Raw genomic sequence first — 19,875 nt, 5'->3', positions numbered from 1 at the left:
GGTGCAGGTGCTTCGTGTATGTTTCCAGGGCAACGCTGATGAGAAATCGGGACGCTCGTCACAATATATATATATATAGTATGCAATTTAATCAAATTTACATAAATGGTATATATATATATATATATATATATATATATATATATATATATAGCTTACAAATATGATCAATTAAAAATACACTATCATTTAAAAGTTTGGAGTCGATAAAAAGATTTTGAAAGTCTCTATATGATTAAAAATACAGTAAAAACAGTAATATTGTGAAATGTTTAGTGCTGTCAAACAAGTAATCACGATTAATCACATCCATAAAAGCTTTTGTTTACATAATATATGTATTTGTACTGTGTATATTTATTATGTATATATAAATACAAACACATGCATGTATATATTTATGAAAATGTGTTATGTTTATATTTTAAATATATATACAGTGGTGTGAAAAAGTGTTGGCCACCTTCCTGATTTTGTATTTTTTTGCATGTTTGTCACACTTTAATGTTTCAGATCATCAAACAAATTTAAATATTAATCAAAGATAACACAAGTAAACACAACATACAGTTTTTAAATGAAGGGTTTTTTTATGAAGGGAAAACAAAATCCAAACCCACATGTCCCTGTTAAAACATAACTGTGGTTTATCACACCTGAGTTCAGTTTCTCTAGCCACACCCAGGCCTGATTACTGCCACACCTGTTCACAATCAAGAAATCCGTTAAGGTCAGTGTTCATGACTCCACCATAAGAAAGAGACTGGGCAAAAATGGCCTGCATGGCAGAGTTCCAAGACGAAAACCGCTGCTGAGCAAAAAGAACATAAAGGCTCATCTCAGTTTTGCCAGAAAACATCTTGATGATCCCCAAGACTTTTGGGAAAATACTCTGTGGACTGACAAGACAAAAGTTGAACTTTTTGGAAGGTGTGTGTCCCCCATTACATCTGGAGTAAAAGTAACACAGCATTTCAGAAAAAGAACATCATACCAACAGTAAAATATGGTGGTGGTAGTGTGATGGTCTGGGGCTGTTTTGCTGCTTCAGGACCTGGAAGACTTGCTGTGATAAATGAACCATGAATTCAGCTGTCTACCAAAAAATCCTGAAGGACAATGTCCAGCCATCTGTTCGTGACCTCAAGCTGAAGAGAACTTGGCTTCTGCAGCAGGACAATGATCCAAAACACACCAGCAAATCCACCTCTGAATGGCTGAAGAAAAACAAAATGAAGACTTTGGAGTGGCCTAGTCAAAGTCCTGACCTGAATCCTTATATTCCTTAAACCTTAAAAAGGCTGAACCGCCTTTTTAAGGTTTAAGGAATATAAGGATTCAGGTCAGGACTTTGCTGGAAAACCCTCCAATGTGGCTGAATTACAACAATTCTGCCAAGATGAGTGGGCCAAAACTCCTCCACAGCGCTGTAACAGACTCATTGCAAGTTATCACAAATGCTTGATTGCAGTTGTTGCTGCTAAGGGTGGCTCAACCAGTTATTAGGTTTAGGGGACAAGCACTTTTTCACACAGGGCCATGTGGGTTTGGATTTTGTTTTCCCTTCATAATAAAAAACTTCATTCAAAAACTGCATGTTGTGTTTACTTGTGTTATCTTTGATTAATATTTAAATTTGTTTGATGATCTGAAACATTAAAGTGTGACAAACATGCAAAAAAATACAAAATCAGGAAGGTGGCCAACACTTTTTCCCACCACTGTATATAAAATATAATAATATAAATATATATATATACATAATAAATATACACAGCACACACACATATATTATGCAAGCAAAAACTTTTATTTTGGATGCAATTAATCAAGATTAATTGTTTGACAGCACTAGAAATATTACTACATATTATTACAATCATTACTCCAGTCTTCAGTGTCACATGATCTTCAGAAATCATTCTAATATACTGATTTACTGCTTGAGAAACATTTCTGATTATTATCAATGTTGAACACAGCTGTGCTGCTCAATATTTTTGTGGAAACTGTGATGCATTTTATTTTTCAGGATTCACAGATGAATAGAAAGTTCAAAAGAACAGCATTTATTTGAAACAGAAATCTTTTGTAACATTATAAATGTCTTTACTGGCACTTTTTATCAATTTAATGCATCCATGCTGAATAAAAGTATCAGTTTCTTACTGATCCCAAACATTTTAACAGATGTTAGAAATAAAATAAGAATAAATTTGTTTCAGTGACATTTTTGACCCAAACCCCTTTTAACATCTTGATCATTTAAAGATTTTACAGTTATAAATCTATTATGTATTTTTTAAATTTTCTTGTCAGTAAACTTTTTTGTTTATAAGTATATTCAATTACTACATAAATGGATGAATTTTAAATAGTTTTAATAAATTTTTCTTTAAATAACTAGGTTGCAATATTAAGATAACATGTCTTCAACATAAAAAAAGAACAGCATTATTTTATTGCACTTTTCTTTCTCTACTAAACACGTCAAAAAGCAAGTGTGATTTTTGAAGTTGCTGAGCTCTCAGCCTTTCTTTGCAGGACATCACCAAACCTTTGCCCTTCCACCAAATCTCTCTGGACGCTCTGGAGGAGAACGACGCCATCGACCACGACCTTCAGAGCTACATCCTTCACCGCATCCACAGCAGCGCAGAGATCCAGAACAACATCTCCCTCAATGGCAAGATGGACAACACCAGCTTCGGCAAGCTCAGCTCCCACCTCAAGGCCCTCAGCCAGGGCTCCCTGCTCTACCTGAAGCTCACCTTCGACCTGATCGAGCGCGGCTATCTGGTGCTCAAGAGCTCCAACTACAAGGTGGTGCCGGTCAGTTTGGCTGAGGTGTACCTCCTGCAGTGTAACATGCGCTTCCCCACGCAGTCGTCCTTCGAAAGGGCCCTGCCGCTGCTCAACGTGGCCCTGGCTTCACTGCATCCGCTCACCGACGAACAGATCTACCAGGCCATCAACAGCGGCTCAGTCAAGGGCACGCTGGAATGGGACGACTTCCAGCAGAGGATGGAGAACCTGTCAGTGTTCCTGGTCAAGAGACGGGATGGGACGCGCATGTTCGTGCACCCGTCCTTTAGAGAGTGGCTCATATGGAGAGAAGAGGGAGAGAAGACCAAGTTCCTCTGCGATCCCAGGTCTGAAACACCAGTAAAAACTAGTCTTATCTAGTGAAACAGAACAAACGAACAAACCCTTCTGCTCACAAAGAACATTTACGACAGCCTAAAATGATTTCACAGAAAACTGTAGCTTGATGTATTTCATGTTTCTTACATGTTGGTTTTGTTTTTTGAAGGAATGGCCATACGCTTCTGGCTTTCTGGTTCTCCAGACAAGAAAACAAACTTAATAGACAGCAGACAATTGAACTGGGTCATCATATCCTGAAAGCACACATATTCAAGGTAAGAGTGTCATGCACAGATCGCCATCATTTGATAACATAGAGCTTTTATGCATTAAGGCTTTTGTTTTGTCATACTGTAGGGCCTGAGTAAGAAGGTTGGAGTTTCTTCATCCATCCTGCAAGGACTGTGGGTGTCATACAGCACAGAGAGTTTATCCCCAGCTCTGTCATCGCTCAGAAACCTTTACACACCCAACATAAAGGTGCTTCTCCACTCTACACTCTAACAAATAAATAGTTGAGAAAACGTTAAAAAAATAAGGCAACTTGATGCAGTAAGACATTTGAGTTCTCTCAACTACAGTTTTTTAGTTCTGCTCAGTAAAGATGCTTTGTTTAGTCAACGTAAATTTGTTTGTTCATGCAATACAGATTGTCTTATTTTGCTAATAGAAAGATTCTTGTCACATCAACTGATCTAACAATTAATGTCATTGAGATAACTCTGTTTCCTGGACGAAAAAAAGACAAACAATTTTATGTTTATTTACAAATACCAAACACTGCATTCTAGAAACCTTAAAGGATAACTTAATCTAGACAACATTGTCTTTGTTTGTAAAACATCTTACAAGACTAAGATATCCAGAAAGCAGATATAAGCAACTGAACATACTCTAGGCCTCAAAACTAGACACACAAACCTCAACGGTGGCAATCAACAAATGTTAAAAAGATGAGCTCTTTACTGAGCAGTACAACAAATAACTAACAATAATGACAAAACAACAACAAAGTTGAAATGAAGTCAGCAAACAGCAAAACATTAATTCTATAACAGTAACTGCATCATTTATTCATGCTGCAATGCATGCTGGGAACTCAATTTGACTAGTTGGGACAACATTTGGGGTAATTTTTTATGTAGTTTCAAGAAAATAGCATTTTTTAGTTGTCAAGACTCAAAAGGTTTCGTAAACGAGAGAATATACAGTTGCCTTTTTTACACCCTTACTAAAAAGTAGTACACTTCAGGTTTATTTTAAGTATAGTTAAGTAAACTTAAAGTATATTTTTAAGTATACTTTATGTAGTAAGTATACAAATATCAGTGTACTAGTAGTATACTTGTAAGTGTACCATTTCAATACTCCTTGGGACTAAATTGGCCCACTTTCTAGTATATAAAAGTATACTTTTAAGTATACTTTAAGTATAACAATAGTAACTTTGACTGCACGTCTAGTCTACATCTATGTTTTTAGCTTGTACTGAAACTATGCTAAAAGTGAACTTATAGGTATACTGATATAGTTTACTAATTAAATACATGTAGTAGCATTTTTAGTACACTTTGAAGTATATTCTCAGTAAACAACTAGTTTAGTAGATTTATACTGCAAGTATACTACAGTATGCTGTAGTGCAAGTAGTTTTTTTTAAGTGAAATTTACATCATACTTTAAGTACACAACTATGTCCCTATTTAGGTATTAATTTGTATATATTTTGTTATATGAATTTCTGAACATATAAAACATCAAAAGAAATAACAGAGTATCTGCTTGTAAACAAAAACATTTTATTAGCTTCATGCATTCTTTTTTAAACACTTGAATGTGGGTACATTTCATAAATAAAGAAATAAAGAAATACTTTGAAAAAGACTATGAATTGGATTCAGAATTATAATCAAAACGTAGATGGAGTCGATCAACAACCCAAAGCTTGACAGTCATTATTACCTCTTCATTAGTTGACATTTTATTCATAACGTTACACAGATTTGATGCTGTTTTATGTCAGATGATCGTGTTAGATTATATGTAGAAGCATCTGTTGTTTCGGTTTCTTCTTCACTTGTCTTTTTTTGGGGGGGAAATTCTGTACAGAAGATGAGTACTAGCGGCCCCTACCGTATAACAATGAAAACACAGATTCTTTGAGTATAGCTCAAATATATTTAGACTTTTTATAAGTATAAGTATACTTAAATGTCATTTTAAGTATATTTCTAAGAAGTACATAAAAAGTAGACTAAAAGTATACTTTCCTATTGTTAGTTTAAAGAAGTATACTAATAGCACACTTGAATAAACGTCTTTTTCGTAAGGGCAGTGTATGGGCCTTGCATTTGTTTCTCGCTCTGCAGCATTAGATTTATTTCTCACATGCATGCTCTGTAGGTGTCCCGGCTGCTGATGCTGGGTGGCGCTAATGTGAATTACCGTACGGAGGTGTTAAACAACGCTCCGGTGCTGTGTGTGCACGCTCACCTGGGCTACTCCGACATGGTGCACCTGCTGCTGGAGAATGGCACCAGTGTGGACTCGGCATCTGAGAGCGGCCTCACTCCGCTGGGATACGCCGCTGCCGCCGGACACCTGGCCATCGTCACTGCCCTCTGCAGGAGGAGAGCAAAGGTACAAGAGCATCTGACGCTCAGAAATCACTAAATGCACAATAAATGCAGTTGGGTTTCTAAGACTGAGTAAGCAGTGTTGGGGGTAATGCATTACAAGTAACACGAGTTACGTAATCAGATTACTTTTTTAAATAACTAGTAAAGTAATGCATTACTTTTTAATTTAGGAGGAAATATCGGAGTTATTTTTCAAATCAGTAACACCAGTTACTGTGTTTCTGATGTATTGAGTGACAGCTCTGGTGTTGCCATGTTGAGAGAAATCAGGAGTAAGTGCAGAGTGTTGTGTGTGAACATGATCTTACTGTAGTTCTAGACTAAATATCAACATGTATTTACTCATCTCACCTGCACTAAAACACATGCAGTGTTCCTCAAAATCAATAAAAACAGACAAATGCAAACTCAGAATATTATACAAATCTGCAATAATTAAAATAAGACAAATATCATTTATGTATTTAATCCCATTTTAATAACTAATGTCTTTGCTGCTGGCCTTCAATGATCCAATTCAACCATACTAATCAGCATATATGACGCATTTGTGTTTGATTGTAGTTATTGCTGAATAGTGTTGAACTTTCTTCTCCTGCGTCATATTCTTCATGTGATTAGTTTGAGCGGCGCCCTCTACTGTACAGACCTGAATCTACATTTCCTTCAGCCTGATCCGGATTCACTTCACTTTTGGTGTGAAAGGGCTTTTACATTTGTAAAAGAAGAACTTTTTATATTAAAAACAAACAAGCAAGCCCTGCCCAGATTTAAAAAGTAACGCCAAAGTAACAACACATTACTTTTCAAGTAACATAATTAGTTATTTTTTAGGGAGTAACGCAATATTGTAATGCAATTAAATTACATTGTAATGTAATTAAAAGTAACTTTCCCCAACACTGTGACCAATCAATGTTGAAACACCTGTAACTGTAGCTGCAGTCGAGAATCCAATTTAACATGATATAACTGTAACCTTCAAACCCAAATGACTGCACTGGAGCTTTATCAGTGTTGTTTGAAAGTCTGAGACCATGCAAAATGCTTCTGTTTTGCATTTTTCAATCTATTAAATATATTAGCAAATTATATTACCAGCTGAACAATTTAAGTTGCACCAGTGTGATTGTGTTTAATAGAAGCAAGAAGAGTTCACATGATCAGTGTCACAAATTTATTCATTTTAAAGTGACCTATAAAAAGTGCAGAATCATAATTATGAAGAGTAATAATGTTTAAATCAAATGTAATAACTTTTTCAGGTACAAATAAAAATTCAGCACTGTATATTTATCATTAAATGTGGAATTGAATAATTAAATACATAAATTAACATTGTATGCACTTTTGTTCAAAGGTCTGGAGTTGGTAAGATTTTTAGTTTTTGAAAAAGTCTCAACTGCTTGCCAAGGTTGCATTTATTTGAAAAAAAAGCCATAAAAACTGCAATAATGTGAAATATTATTACAATGTAGAATAGCTGTTGTGAATATGTGTTAATCTGTAATGTATTTCTGTGATCTGCAGCTGTATTTTCAGCATCATTACTCCAGTCTTCAGTGTCACATGATCTTCAGAAATCATAATAATATACTGATTTACTGCTCAACAAACATCTCTGATTATTATCAATGTTGAACACAGTTGTGCTGCACAATATTTTTGTGGAAACATTTTTGTTTTCAGGATTCTTTGATGAGTGGAAGGTTCAAAAGATAAGCATTTATTTCAGGCAGCGGCTATTTACACTAAGTGCAAATAGCTCTAGATTCTATTTACACTGTTAAAATAGCAAGATTTTCTGCTATTTATACTACTTATTGCAAATAGTGGCAATTGTCTGCACCTCAGTATTGTAGTACATTATAAAACAGTACGCAATAATAATGTATTGAGTGTAAATTATAGTTTTAATTCAAATTATTAAATGGATGCTACCTTATTGGGACAATAAAGCCCTCCCTACACCTACCCTAACCCTACCCGATACTTTTATTTTAACTTTTTGATTATTCCCTTAATTTTTATTGAAAATAAATGCCTTTCTGATGCGATATGAGATTTGAAAAGGGAGAAAAAAGTTTGGCAAAAGGCGGGTTCGAACTCGGGTCGATCGAGTTATAAATCAATAAATCAATCAATTTATAATTAAATAAATCAATCAAATTTATCAAACTTATTTGAAAATATTTTGCATCAGCAATATTTAAAAATATATTTCACTACAAAAATACTTTGAAAACTTTAAATGAACTGAAATGATGCTTCCTAATGCTTCATGAGAATGAGAACATTTCAGTGGAATCCGCTTGATATACTGATGTTTTGTTAGGCTTCTTGTTTATGTAGTAAAGCAACTTTTGCAGTTTAATCCCACCAAGAATCAACCAGTTTTTAAAATGTGGGTAGATTTTTAAATGAAGGTAGATTTTAAATAGATATTTTAAAACAAAATTCTGGTTTGTTGATCCCAGCCTTGCAAATGTCAAATTTAGTTACATTTTAGGGCCACAGTGCCTTGTAACCACTTTGGTCGTCTGATAAAATCCATGCATGATTCACAGAATTTGCATCAAGACAGTCAATCAGATTGGAGTTTTGATTTAGGCATAGTTTGCACCAGAATGATATTCATACCTGCGTCTGTCCACAGCTCGACCACCTGGACAAGCACGGTCAGTGTGCTCTAGTGCATGCTGCTCTCAGAGGACATCTGGAGGTGATAAAGTTCCTCATTCAGAGCGACTGGGGTCAGACGCACCTGCAAAGCCCCTCCTCTGCAGAGTCACAGGCCACGTCCTCCCCCACACAGGCCACGCCCCCGGAGTCGCAGCCCTCCAGCCCCGAGCAGCAGGAGGCGGCGGAGGAGGAGGCGCAGGAGTCCGAGCAGAAGGAGGAGGAGGACCAGGAGGAGCCTCCAGAGGAGTCCAAACAGCAGCAGACACAAGCAGACTCTCAGACTCAGCAGCAGACGTCTCCAAAACCTGCGACGTTTAGCAAGAGTGTGGCAGTACAGCAGGCCTTTATAGCAGCCGCCAGCATGGGTTACACAGAGGTAACGGCCAAATATTATCCGAAATGTATTACTTTGGCTAAAGTATTTTTAACAATACTTTTGCTCCATGCCTGTGAACTATTTACACATCATGCATTGATCAGATTAAAAAAAAAAAATGCTTAGGCTATATGATTTCTTTTCCCACTAAATGCTTTGCTCCAATGTTCAGTTTAAAAGATATATACTTTTTCAGTCTTACGCTGAAGGGAAACAGCAAAAAACATTTACCTTTCTGTGTGCCTTTAGCCCTGTTGTACCCTATGGGTCAAAAAGTCATGAATGTTTTGTGGAATGTTTTTATTGATACACTTCAGCATATGAAATCTGTAAGTTCTCTCACCTCATCCACCTTTTTGGCTGGGCTTTTTCAAAGAACTTGTGAATGCATTATGGGATTCATGGAACCACGTCTACAATGCATTAAAATGCTGTCCACTAGGCATAGCCAACATATATGTGTCCCTGCAGCACAAAAGCAGTCATCAGTAACACAGGTATATTTGTAGAAATAGACAACAATACATTGTATGGGTCAAAATTATACATTTTTCTTTTATGACAAAAATCATTAGGATATTAAGTAAAGATCATGTTCCGTAAAAATATTTTGTAAATGTCCTACCGTAAATATATCAAAATTTTAATTTGATTAGTAATATGCATTAAGAACTTCATTTGAACAACTTTAAAGGAGATTTTCTCAATATTTAGATTTTTTTTGCACCCTCAGATTCCAGATTTTCAAATAGTTGTATCTCAGACAAATATTGTCCTATCCTAACAAACCATACATCAATGCAAAGATTATTTATTCAGCTTTCAGATTATGTATAAATCTCCATACCAAAAATTGACCCGTATGGAGTTTTGTGGTCCAGGGTCACATATAGCTACTAACTGTATCTGTGTGTTTAAGGTTGTGTCTTATCTCTTGGACTTGCCTGAGACGGATGAAGAAGACACTCAGCGCGCCCAGATCAACAGCTATGACACCCTGTGGGGTGAAACAGGTAGAGGCTTTTTCTAGTTATAACTGTGTTCTAAAATCTAGTGCGCTTCCTACATAGACAGCTGACTACTAAAGGAGCATCCAAACTGGCATGAAAGACTCTTTGGTTCTGGGAGTATTTTTTCCATTTTATTTTTTGTAAAAGTCTTGGTTTAAGAGTTATCAGTCATAAACCAAACCAAGCAGCTACGAGGTGAATCACAACATTACAAACTTTGATTTGAAGCAAATAAGTATTTGAAAAACAGTTAAAAAGATAAAAGGTACAAAATTGTGCGGGAAAGAATTGGGAATGACAATCACAATAAAAATGATTGATAAATATAACATTGATAAATATATATATATATATATATATACATATATATATGGCTTCAGCAAAAGCACACACCATTGATTAACAACCTTGTAGCTCGCAGTAGGTCTGTCTTTAAAGGTTTATTATTTATGCATAAAAATCAGTTCCTCTATGTAGAAAATTAATTTTACTTTCAGAACCCAGCTATTGATCTCTATAGTGTTTGATATTAGCATGTTTCTAAGATAAAAGCATGTAATAAGCATAAAATAAATAGCACATTGTACATTTTGCATTTAATATGCATGGAATGAAGTTTTGTTTTGTTTTCTTTTTTTTTAAATAGTTCATATTTCTTTCAAGTCTTTACTGTTACATATTGTTTCTAAATAAATTTAAATCTGTTCAAATATAGGCATTCTTTCATTCAACTTTCTGAATATAACATCAAACACTTTTAAATATAAAAAACTAGATTTGTATCACCATCCAGTGAAAAACACCTTAACATCACATCAGCTTCTTCAAAGTGAACAACAATCCTAGCTTCTTTTTAAAATCATTTTTAGTCCTCTCCAAAATATGTACCTCAGAACATTCACAAAATAAATGCCTAATAGTCTCTAAGTGGTTGCATTAGCATTAAAACAATATTCCACATTAACTTCTACAAGGAAATCTTATATATATTTATCATAAATTGAACATTTCTCTTGCTCCCATTGAGGATCATTTTTTTCCAGAGCTCCTCACATTGCAGTTTCTAATCGCTTTCTGTGCAAAGAATGCATATTACGTGTATATTATAGTATAACAAGTGTTTTATTATTAGTTTTAAAATGCAGTGTACACAAGTAGCCCAGCTAACAAAACTTTGTTCTAAGAATGTTTTGTTCATGAAAAAAAAAAAAAAAACCTTTTCATGAACTATAAATAAATAAATAATGTTTTTGTGCTAAAGTTTTGAGAACATTATTAAAGACTAGGGCCTGTATTCACAAAACATCTTCAGGCTAAAAGTAGCTCATAACTCACAGATTTAGGAGAAAATCTTAAACATAATGGGCGTGCCAGTCCTAAATTTAGGACTCCTACATTTTTGCATTGTGAGTATTTGCAAGTGAGTATTTTGCAAAGTGTTTTAGCGCTAAAACTAGCTCTTAAATCTGTGAAAGGTAAGGAGTACTGAAGAGGTCTCAAGTCATTAAGACCAAACCACAAACTATCCAAAAATAGCTGTTGCCAGCAATCTGCCTCAGAATATAAACATTTTAGAAACATGGGATAATAATGAGCTTTTAAAAAGGTATTGCTTTGGTTTTAGAGGTTATCCCGACTCCAGATATTCCTTTGATTATATCAGTTGGGCAAAAAGTAACAGCTGTTCTTGGTTTTCTTTTAAGTTTGCATATCTTGCTATCAGCCATGATTATTCTGCTCTGTTAATTAAAAGGCTGTTTATTTGCATTTAATTAGTGACACCTAGCCTGCATTTTAAAATCTTGATTTGAATGTGGCAACTGACATTTTTTTAAACTTTTTTTTTAAATATGGCAACATGATATTGCGCTCTACAATATTTCTAATGTATAAATCTCTGACAGAGACTATCAGCCAATCACTGTGTGCATAGTTAATATGCATGCTGACATCACCCATAGCAACGAGGTAAACCCCGCCCCCTTACTCTGAGCTAAAGACTTCTCTCTATTCCTTAGTAAAAGTTTGTCTCAGCAGCTTTGTGAATAGGTTTTAAGAGAAAACTCTTAGCTAAAAACTTTTACTGCTCTTTAGGCACTGCTGGGAAGGTTACTTTGGAAATGTAATAGGTTACAGATTACAAGTTACCATATTTAAAATGTAATATCAGTGTAACCATATCAATTTCTTTATTAAAGTAATGTAACTGATTGCATTTGATTACGTTTCTGAATTTTTAACAAATGTTTTCAAATGTTAATCATTTTCAAACATTTAATCCAGGCAGGGTTAACTTTACAGTAGAACTCAACACTGATTACTGTCAGACTTTCAAAATCCTTCTTCACTTGAATTAAGATCATAATGATAAATCATTTTAAAGCACAGACACAAAATCAGACTTTTGCAGCTACAGTATGTTTTCTTTGACATCTTTCTGCAGTTAAATACAGATTTAAAATCATAATACTTAGTTTAATAGCTATGATACTGTTTTTGAAATCAAATCTTTTTAAAACTATGACCGAAAACACTGGCATCTAACAATGCCTTGGAAAAAAACAGTTAATCTTAAAAAAATAAAGCATATACAAAAAATATTTAAAAAAAAACAGTTATCAAATAAGCATGTGTCCTATTCTGTGTACTAAACTCCTGAAACATTGCTGTCTCATATTTTAGAGAAGTTAATGCAATTTGGGGAAAAAAATCAATCAAATCTTGGTTAGATTTAATCACATGCTGAAGAGCGGTTGATGTACGAAATTATATTATTATTATTATTACGAAATTATTATTTTTTTATTTTCAAATTATTATTTTTTTCTCTCTCTTTTTTTCCAGAAATATTTAATGAATTAATTATGAATACTACTAATAATAATTAATTTCATTTTTTTACAATGACAATAAAAACTCTTCTATTAATTTTTCACCAAATCAGTCAATAGTCAATAATCATGATTAATCGCATCCAAAATAAAAGTTTTTGTGTACATACTATATGTGTGTGTGCGGAGTATATTTATTATGTATATATAAAAGCACACACATACTGTCACACCCCTGGACTGTTTTTGTTGTGTTTTCCCTCCCCATGTGCTCCAGTTTCTTCCCTGTTTAATTATGTCATTCGTCACACCTGTGTTCTTCCCAATTACCTCATGTATTTAAGTCCTGGTCCTTGAATTCTGTCTCTGTCGGGTCTTAGACATCAAATCCTTGTCCTACGTGTGTGTTCCTGCCTGTCCAGTATTCCAGTGGTTGTATTAAATACTATTGTTCGTGTTTACTCCTTGTCTCCTCGCTCCTTGTTCCTCCAGAGTAGGCAATCGTGACAGAAGATCTGACCTAAAAACAGTTAACCCTGTGTCTACCCTCCGTTTTTGGTTCTCGTGTTTGCACAGTTTTTTGTTTCCATTGTGTTCCCTGTATGGATGCCCTTCTTCGCCCTGAATACCTCATCCTGCTGGAGCGGGGGGACAAAGCTATCGAGGACCATACTAGACTGTTCTTGCTTCTAGCTAACACCACCAGCTACCCGGACGACACGCTCTGTGCATTCACAAGTTTAAACACCACATACAGAGCACCGCTGTGGTCAGAGTATCCCTTGACTCTGCCTCCAACCTCTGGGCTCCGGACTCCGCCTCAGCCCATTGACCCATCGGCTCCACCATGGCTCCTAGCTCCCACCTTTCCACCATGGCCCATCTGTCCACTGGCTCTGCCGGGCTCCCTCCGGCTGCGCCTTAGTCTGTTGTCGACCATCCTGCGTCTCGGGAATCCACTCCTCCGGCTGCACCTCGTCCTTCTGGCTCTGTCAGGCTCCTCCATCCCTTCAGCTCCTCCTCAGTCATCTGTCGCTTTGGCTCCACTGGATCCCCATTTCCGCCTCGGTCGCCGGTGCTATCTGCTCCACCTTGGCCGGATCGTCCCTGTCGCCCTGGCTCATCGGCTCTCCATCTCTGCCTCGGGCTCCTCCACCACCTTCTCTGCCGCAGTCGGTTGGCCTCTTGGAGTCGTCAGCCCTTCCTCCACCAGGGCTCCTTCCTCCGTCAGCTCCACCGTGGGTCGACATTATGGCTGTGACCTGGGTCCCACCTGACTCCTCCTGCTCCAAGCCCCTCCTGTCTCCTCCCTCCTTCATTACATTCCTGGACTCCCCCCTCCCCAGTGGAATTGTTACGGCGCGGGATGCGCCTTTTGGGAAGGGGGAGTAATGTCACGCCTCTGGACTGTTTTTGTTGTTTTCTCTCCCCATGTGCTCCAGTTTCTTCCCTGTCTAATTATGTCATTCGTCACACCTGCGTTCCTCCCAATTACCTCATGTATTTAAGTCCTGGTCCTTGCATTCTGTCTCTGTCGGGTCTTATATGTCAAATCCTTGTCCTACGTGTGTGTTCCTGCCTGTCCAGTGTTCCAGTGGTTAGTAATTAAAGACTGTTTACTGTGAGTATCCCTTGTCTCCTCATTCCTCGCTCCTCCACAGTAGGCAGTCGTGACATACACAGTATATATTTTGAAAATATTTACATGTATATATTTATATATTTAATATATAAACAAAACATATTTTTCGTAAATATATACACGCATGTGTTAAATATACACAGTACACACACATATATTATATGAACAAAAACTTTTATTTTGGATATGATTAATCGCAATTAATCGTTTGACAGCACTAAAATAAATAAATGCATACATACATAAATAAATAGTTAGTTAGTTAGTTTGTTCCTCCCCAACATTGTCTTTAGGAGAACTCTTAGTGGTAAGATGAATACAGGCCCAGATAGCGTTGTGTTAATGTTAGTGGAAGAGCATGTGTTGTTCTGAGCGTGTTCCTGTGATGACCGAGTGCTGTGTCCGGCTCGTGTCCTCAGCGCTGTCCGCCGCAGCAGGCCGAGGGAAGCTGGAGGTCTGTCAGATGCTGCTGGAGCAGGGCTCTTCTGTGTCACAGCCCAACCGGAGAGGAGTGCTGCCGCTCTTCAGCTCTGTGAGGCAGGGCCACTGGCAGGTAACTGATGAACCCTGGTCTCCAGCTTCATCTCCACAGAGCGCTTCTGCACGCTTCAGCTGTACGCTCTCTTCCAGATCGTGGATCTGTTGGTGTCGCACGGAGCAGATGTGAACCTGGCTGATAAACAAGGCCGTACTCCGCTCATGATGGCGGCCTCAGAGGGGCATCTGGACACGGTGGAGTTCCTCATGGCTCAGGGTACAGCATACACACCTTTATGGCAGAAACACAGTTTAATGGGGCATGCATGAAATATATCTCATGTCTTTATTTGTACAGTCAAATTTATTTATTTTATTTATTTTTTAATAGTGGGTGCAGGACACTATAGTTCATTTATGTAAGTGAAGATAGCAAAATAAAGTGTGACATATTATACTCAAAAAATCTTCATACAGTGGGCTACCAGTAAAATTGATACACACCTTTATGGGAAGGTTACTTTGGAAATATAATAGTTTACAGATTACAAGTTACCATATTTAAAATGTAACAGTAGTGTAACTATATCAATTACTTTATTAAAGTAATGTAACTGATTACATTTGACTACTTTTTGATTACTTTTCTAATTTTTAACAAATGATTTCAACTGTTAATCACTTTGAAACATTTAAAGCAGGCAGGGTTAACCTACTCAACACTGATTACTATCAGACTGACTTTGAGATCATTCTGAGGTTAAATACAGATTTAAAATAAAAATACATAATTTAATAGGTATGATACTGTTTCAGAAACTTATTCAGACACCAGATATAATTTTAGATATTTTTTTACTAGTGGGTGCAGGACACTATAGTTAATTTATGTAAGTGAGGATAACAAAATAAAGTAAACTGTGACATATTTTACAAAAAAAAAAAAATCTTCATACAGTGGACTACCAATAAAATTGATAAATTTGGGACCAAAAAATATGCAGACACTTTGACCTGATCATGTGTACCTTAAAGGGATAGTCTTAGATGAGAATTCTGTCATTAATTACTTACCCTCATGTTGTTCCAAACCTGTAAGACCTTCGTTCATCTTCAGAGCATAAATTAAGATATTTTTGATTAAATCCGAGAACTCTCTGACCCTCCATAGACAGCAATGCAACTGATTTGTTCAAGGCCCAGAAAGGTAGTAAGTACATCATTAAAATAGTCCATGTGACATCAGTGGTTCAACCTTAATTTTATGAAGCTACGAGAATACTTTTTGTGTGCAAAGAAAACTCTGCCACGACAAGAAATGTCTCTGCCGCACATTCACGAGAGTACCACGCATGCGTGTGGTGCTGCTGACCAAGAAACTGTTGAATAAAGTTATTTTTGTTTTCTTTGTGCACAAAAAGTATTCTTGTAGCTTCATAACATTAAGGTTTAACCACCGATGTTACGTGGACTATTTAACGATGTTCTTGCCACCTTTTTGGGCCTTGAAAATGTCAGTTGCATTGCTGTCTATACAGGGTCAGAAAGCTCTCAGATTTCATCCAAAATATGTTAATTTATGTTCCAAAGATGAACGAAGCTCTTACAGGTTTGGAACGACATGACATTTTTGGGTGACCTAACCCTTTAAATGTTTTTCTTTAGTTACTAATGAAACCTTTGTACACCACAATGAAGCATTGCTTGGTAATTGGTTGAGATTAATTGGTAACTGTGTACTTAAATTTAACAGCTGAACAATTTTTGGTTGTTGTATTTACATTGTTAAAAGCGCTATATAAAAAATAAAGGTTGTAATCCATTAAATACCTTTCTCTCAAAGTTATCTGACATTATCAAGATGAATTTGTTCTGAGACAGTTTAACTCTGAGCTCTTGTCATATTTTATTACCATTTTCTAAACTATAGGGTATAAACTGTGATATAATATGAGAAATGTTGAAATGTTGGTTTGACTGTAGGTGCGTGTTTGGATCTGATGGATAAGGAGGGTCTGACGGCGCTCAGCTGGGGGTGTTTGAAAGGACATCTGTCTGTGGTTTGCTGTTTGGTGGAAAGAGGAGCTGCGACGGACCACGCCGATAAAAACGGACGAACGCCTCTCGATCTGGCCGCCTTCTATGGAGACTCAGACGTGGTGAGCCATATTTCAGCTTGATAATTTTGGGTTAAAAAAATGCTTAATTTGAGACCAAATTTTTTAAATACACCTCCAGGAGCTTTAAAAAATGCATCCACCAAACTCAAAACACACCTTCAGCCTATTGTGACCACATCTGTACTATAAATAATTGGACTTTTTAAAAAAGAAATCTTAGATTTACTTTGAGAAGTTCTGGCAGTAATTCCTCCCAGAGCGGTTAAACTCCTCCAAATCTGCTGTTGTCCTTTTTTGCTGTTTTGACCTGTTTTTCTACTGGGTTTACTGTAGCGAATAATCAAATATCCAAAATCCATCCATATAGTTAATAGAGTATGAATCAAAAAAGAAATGCCATGATGTAAGGCCTATTCGACCTTCACACTTAAAGGCTTATTAAACCGTGTTAAACACTCTAAGTACACGGAAATATTTTTTAAGAAGTACATTTTTGACTATTTTATTATTAAATATTCATTCTTTTTTATATATTAAGAACCAAGCAAATTGTACAAACAATAGTACATAACCAAAAAACATTGTACATATTAAACAGTTGCATTGATTACACTGCTATTAAGTTTTTACTTTTTGATATCTTTTCCAAATACAGTTTAATTTGTTCAAATATAGGCATGCTTCCATTCCATTTGACTTTAAGAATATGATGAGCAATTAAAAAAAATATTGACATCACATCAACTAATTTTTCTTTTCTGTAAAAAGAATGCATATAATGTGCATATTATAGTATGTGTATATTGTTATTGAAGTTTTAAAATGCTGTCTACAGCTCATTGCCCAGCCAACAAATATATTCTAAAACCTAACGTTCACATGAAGTTAGAAAAACATCATGTTCTGCAAACATTGAAAACATCCAGTTTTTTAAATGTCTAAAAATCATATTTTTCTTGGTCATGAGAATGCTGACGAAACATTCCATTTTATAATTTAGCAAACAATTATGGGAATGTTACTTTAAACTGAAACATTCTGAAACCAGTCGTAACATGTAAAAACATCCGGCGCACATTCAAACAAAAACATTTCAGGAAAAAAAAACTTTTCATGAACTATAAATAAATAATAGTTTTATGCTGAAGTTATGAAAACATTATTAAAGACCAGTCGACTTTCTATTAATGTTAATGGAAGAACATCTGTTCGTAACTTTGAAGTTCATTTAACTTAAGTGTAGGACTATCCAAACAGAGAGACGAGTCTGGATTGTTTTCTGTGCTAATCCACAGCTGTTTGTGCTTACACTTCAGTGTGTTTAATGTGATGTTTCCTCCATCACTGAGTGTTGTTCTCGGTCTCAGGTGCAGTTCCTGGTGGATCATGGGGCTTTGATCGAGCATGTGGACTACAGTGGGATGCGTCCTTTAGACCGCGCCGTCGGCTGCAGAAACACGTCTGTGGTGGTAGCCCTGTTGAAGAAAGGAGCCAAAATCGGTATGACAATTTACATGTAACCAACTAATCAAACCAATGGCCTAATCAGATTGAAAAGCCACGTCAGCCGCTCATTCCATACTATTGAGCTTGATCTGAATTTAATTTCCATCTGCTGAAAGGGGTATTGTAATCCTGTAGGGGGAAAAAAAATTATGCTTGAATACTTGAATATGACTGGATTTCCAAATTTGGATTCAAAAATACAGCATATGCAGTGCTGTGATGCATATATGTGACCCTGGACCACAAAACCAGTCATAAGGGTCAATTTTTTGAAATTGAGATTTACACATCATCTGAAAGCTGAATAAATAGCTTTCCATTGATGTATGGTTTGTTATGATAGGACAATATTTGTCTGAGATACAACTATTTGAAAATCTGGAATCTGAGGGAGCAAAACAATCTAAATATTGAGAAAATCTCCTTTAAAGTTGTTCAAATGAAGTTGAAGCAATGCACATTACTAATCAAAAATTAAGTTTTGATATATTTACGGTAGGAAATTTACAGAAAAATGTATAATTTTGACCCATACAATGTATTGTTGGCTATTGCTACAAATATACCTGTGTTACTGATGACTCTTTTGTGCTCCAGGGTCACATATTTACATACGTCTTGCAAAGTTTATTTTCATCTTTCTTCTTGAACTGGAGCATAAATATTTGCTATACGTTAGCGTTTCAAATAAAGTATTAGCAGATATTAAACAGAAAGGGACAGATTTACTAACAGCTTGCGCCAGTGCAAACCGTCTTTTGGTGTACTGTACTGAGTACTGTCAGGATTTACTAAAGATGCGCAGTGAAGCTTCCTGACCTTATTGAATATGCATTTGTAGGAGTTTCCTTTTCAGACGCAAAATTTATGAGAGGAGAGTCTTCAATTAAATCACGCAACGCGATTTACTAACATTTATACTTGTCAAATTACTGTTTTTTGCTCCATTATTTAATGACCAAAAAAAGCATCTCTTAAAGCAGGCAGTAATTTGCGCTGCTCTTGGTAGATTGCGCTGGTCTTTATGGAAACGATCTGCTGCATCTGTGTTCTTTAATGTGTGCATTGTCAGTAAATCACACGCAGAATTTGCCCTGTTTAGTAAATCTATCCCATAGTCTACTACTACTCTAGTTAGTAAAAGTGGACTGTCAAAATATGTGAAATTTTCATGAATATGTGAAATCAGACAGAATTCATGCCGACTTAAAATCAGTCCCAGTGTTAGTGTGGCTCCGGCTTTGTCCAGTAAAACCAGAAATCACTGATGATCCCCAAAAGGAAAACGGCTTAGGGAAGAGAAATGAACATTAGCATGATCTACAAGATTAGAAATGACTGGAAATCCTCATGTGTGTATGTTTCCACGTATCTCAGCTTGTGCTCGGCTGCTGCAGCATTCATGTGCTTTACTTCACTGACTCTTGGTTACGTGTCTCTAGATC

The 19,875-nt window shown here is 36.2% G+C and overlaps 1 protein-coding gene across 1 annotated transcript in view; it reads left to right on the top strand.

The window, feature by feature from the left end:
• Positions 1–19,875, top strand: part of tanc2b (tetratricopeptide repeat, ankyrin repeat and coiled-coil containing 2b) — a gene marked incomplete at its 5' end in the record, with an annotated part of 96,144 nt that overhangs the window by 66,761 nt on the left and 9,508 nt on the right. The window contains 10 exons of the mRNA XM_079388583.1: positions 2,545–3,152; positions 3,314–3,422; positions 3,505–3,627; positions 5,551–5,787; positions 8,443–8,844; positions 9,764–9,857; positions 14,747–14,880; positions 14,958–15,081; positions 16,788–16,963; positions 18,292–18,424. Coding sequence (XP_079244709.1) covers positions 2,545–3,152; positions 3,314–3,422; positions 3,505–3,627; positions 5,551–5,787; positions 8,443–8,844; positions 9,764–9,857; positions 14,747–14,880; positions 14,958–15,081; positions 16,788–16,963; positions 18,292–18,424 — 2,140 coding nt within the window. The remainder of the gene's footprint in view (positions 1–2,544; positions 3,153–3,313; positions 3,423–3,504; positions 3,628–5,550; positions 5,788–8,442; positions 8,845–9,763; positions 9,858–14,746; positions 14,881–14,957; positions 15,082–16,787; positions 16,964–18,291; positions 18,425–19,875) is intronic.

This window comes from Barbus barbus (assembly GCF_936440315.1).
Source record: "Barbus barbus genome assembly, chromosome: 32".
Lineage (NCBI taxonomy): Eukaryota > Metazoa > Chordata > Actinopteri > Cypriniformes > Cyprinidae > Barbus > Barbus barbus.
This window is presented reverse-complemented; position numbering and strand designations above follow the sequence as displayed.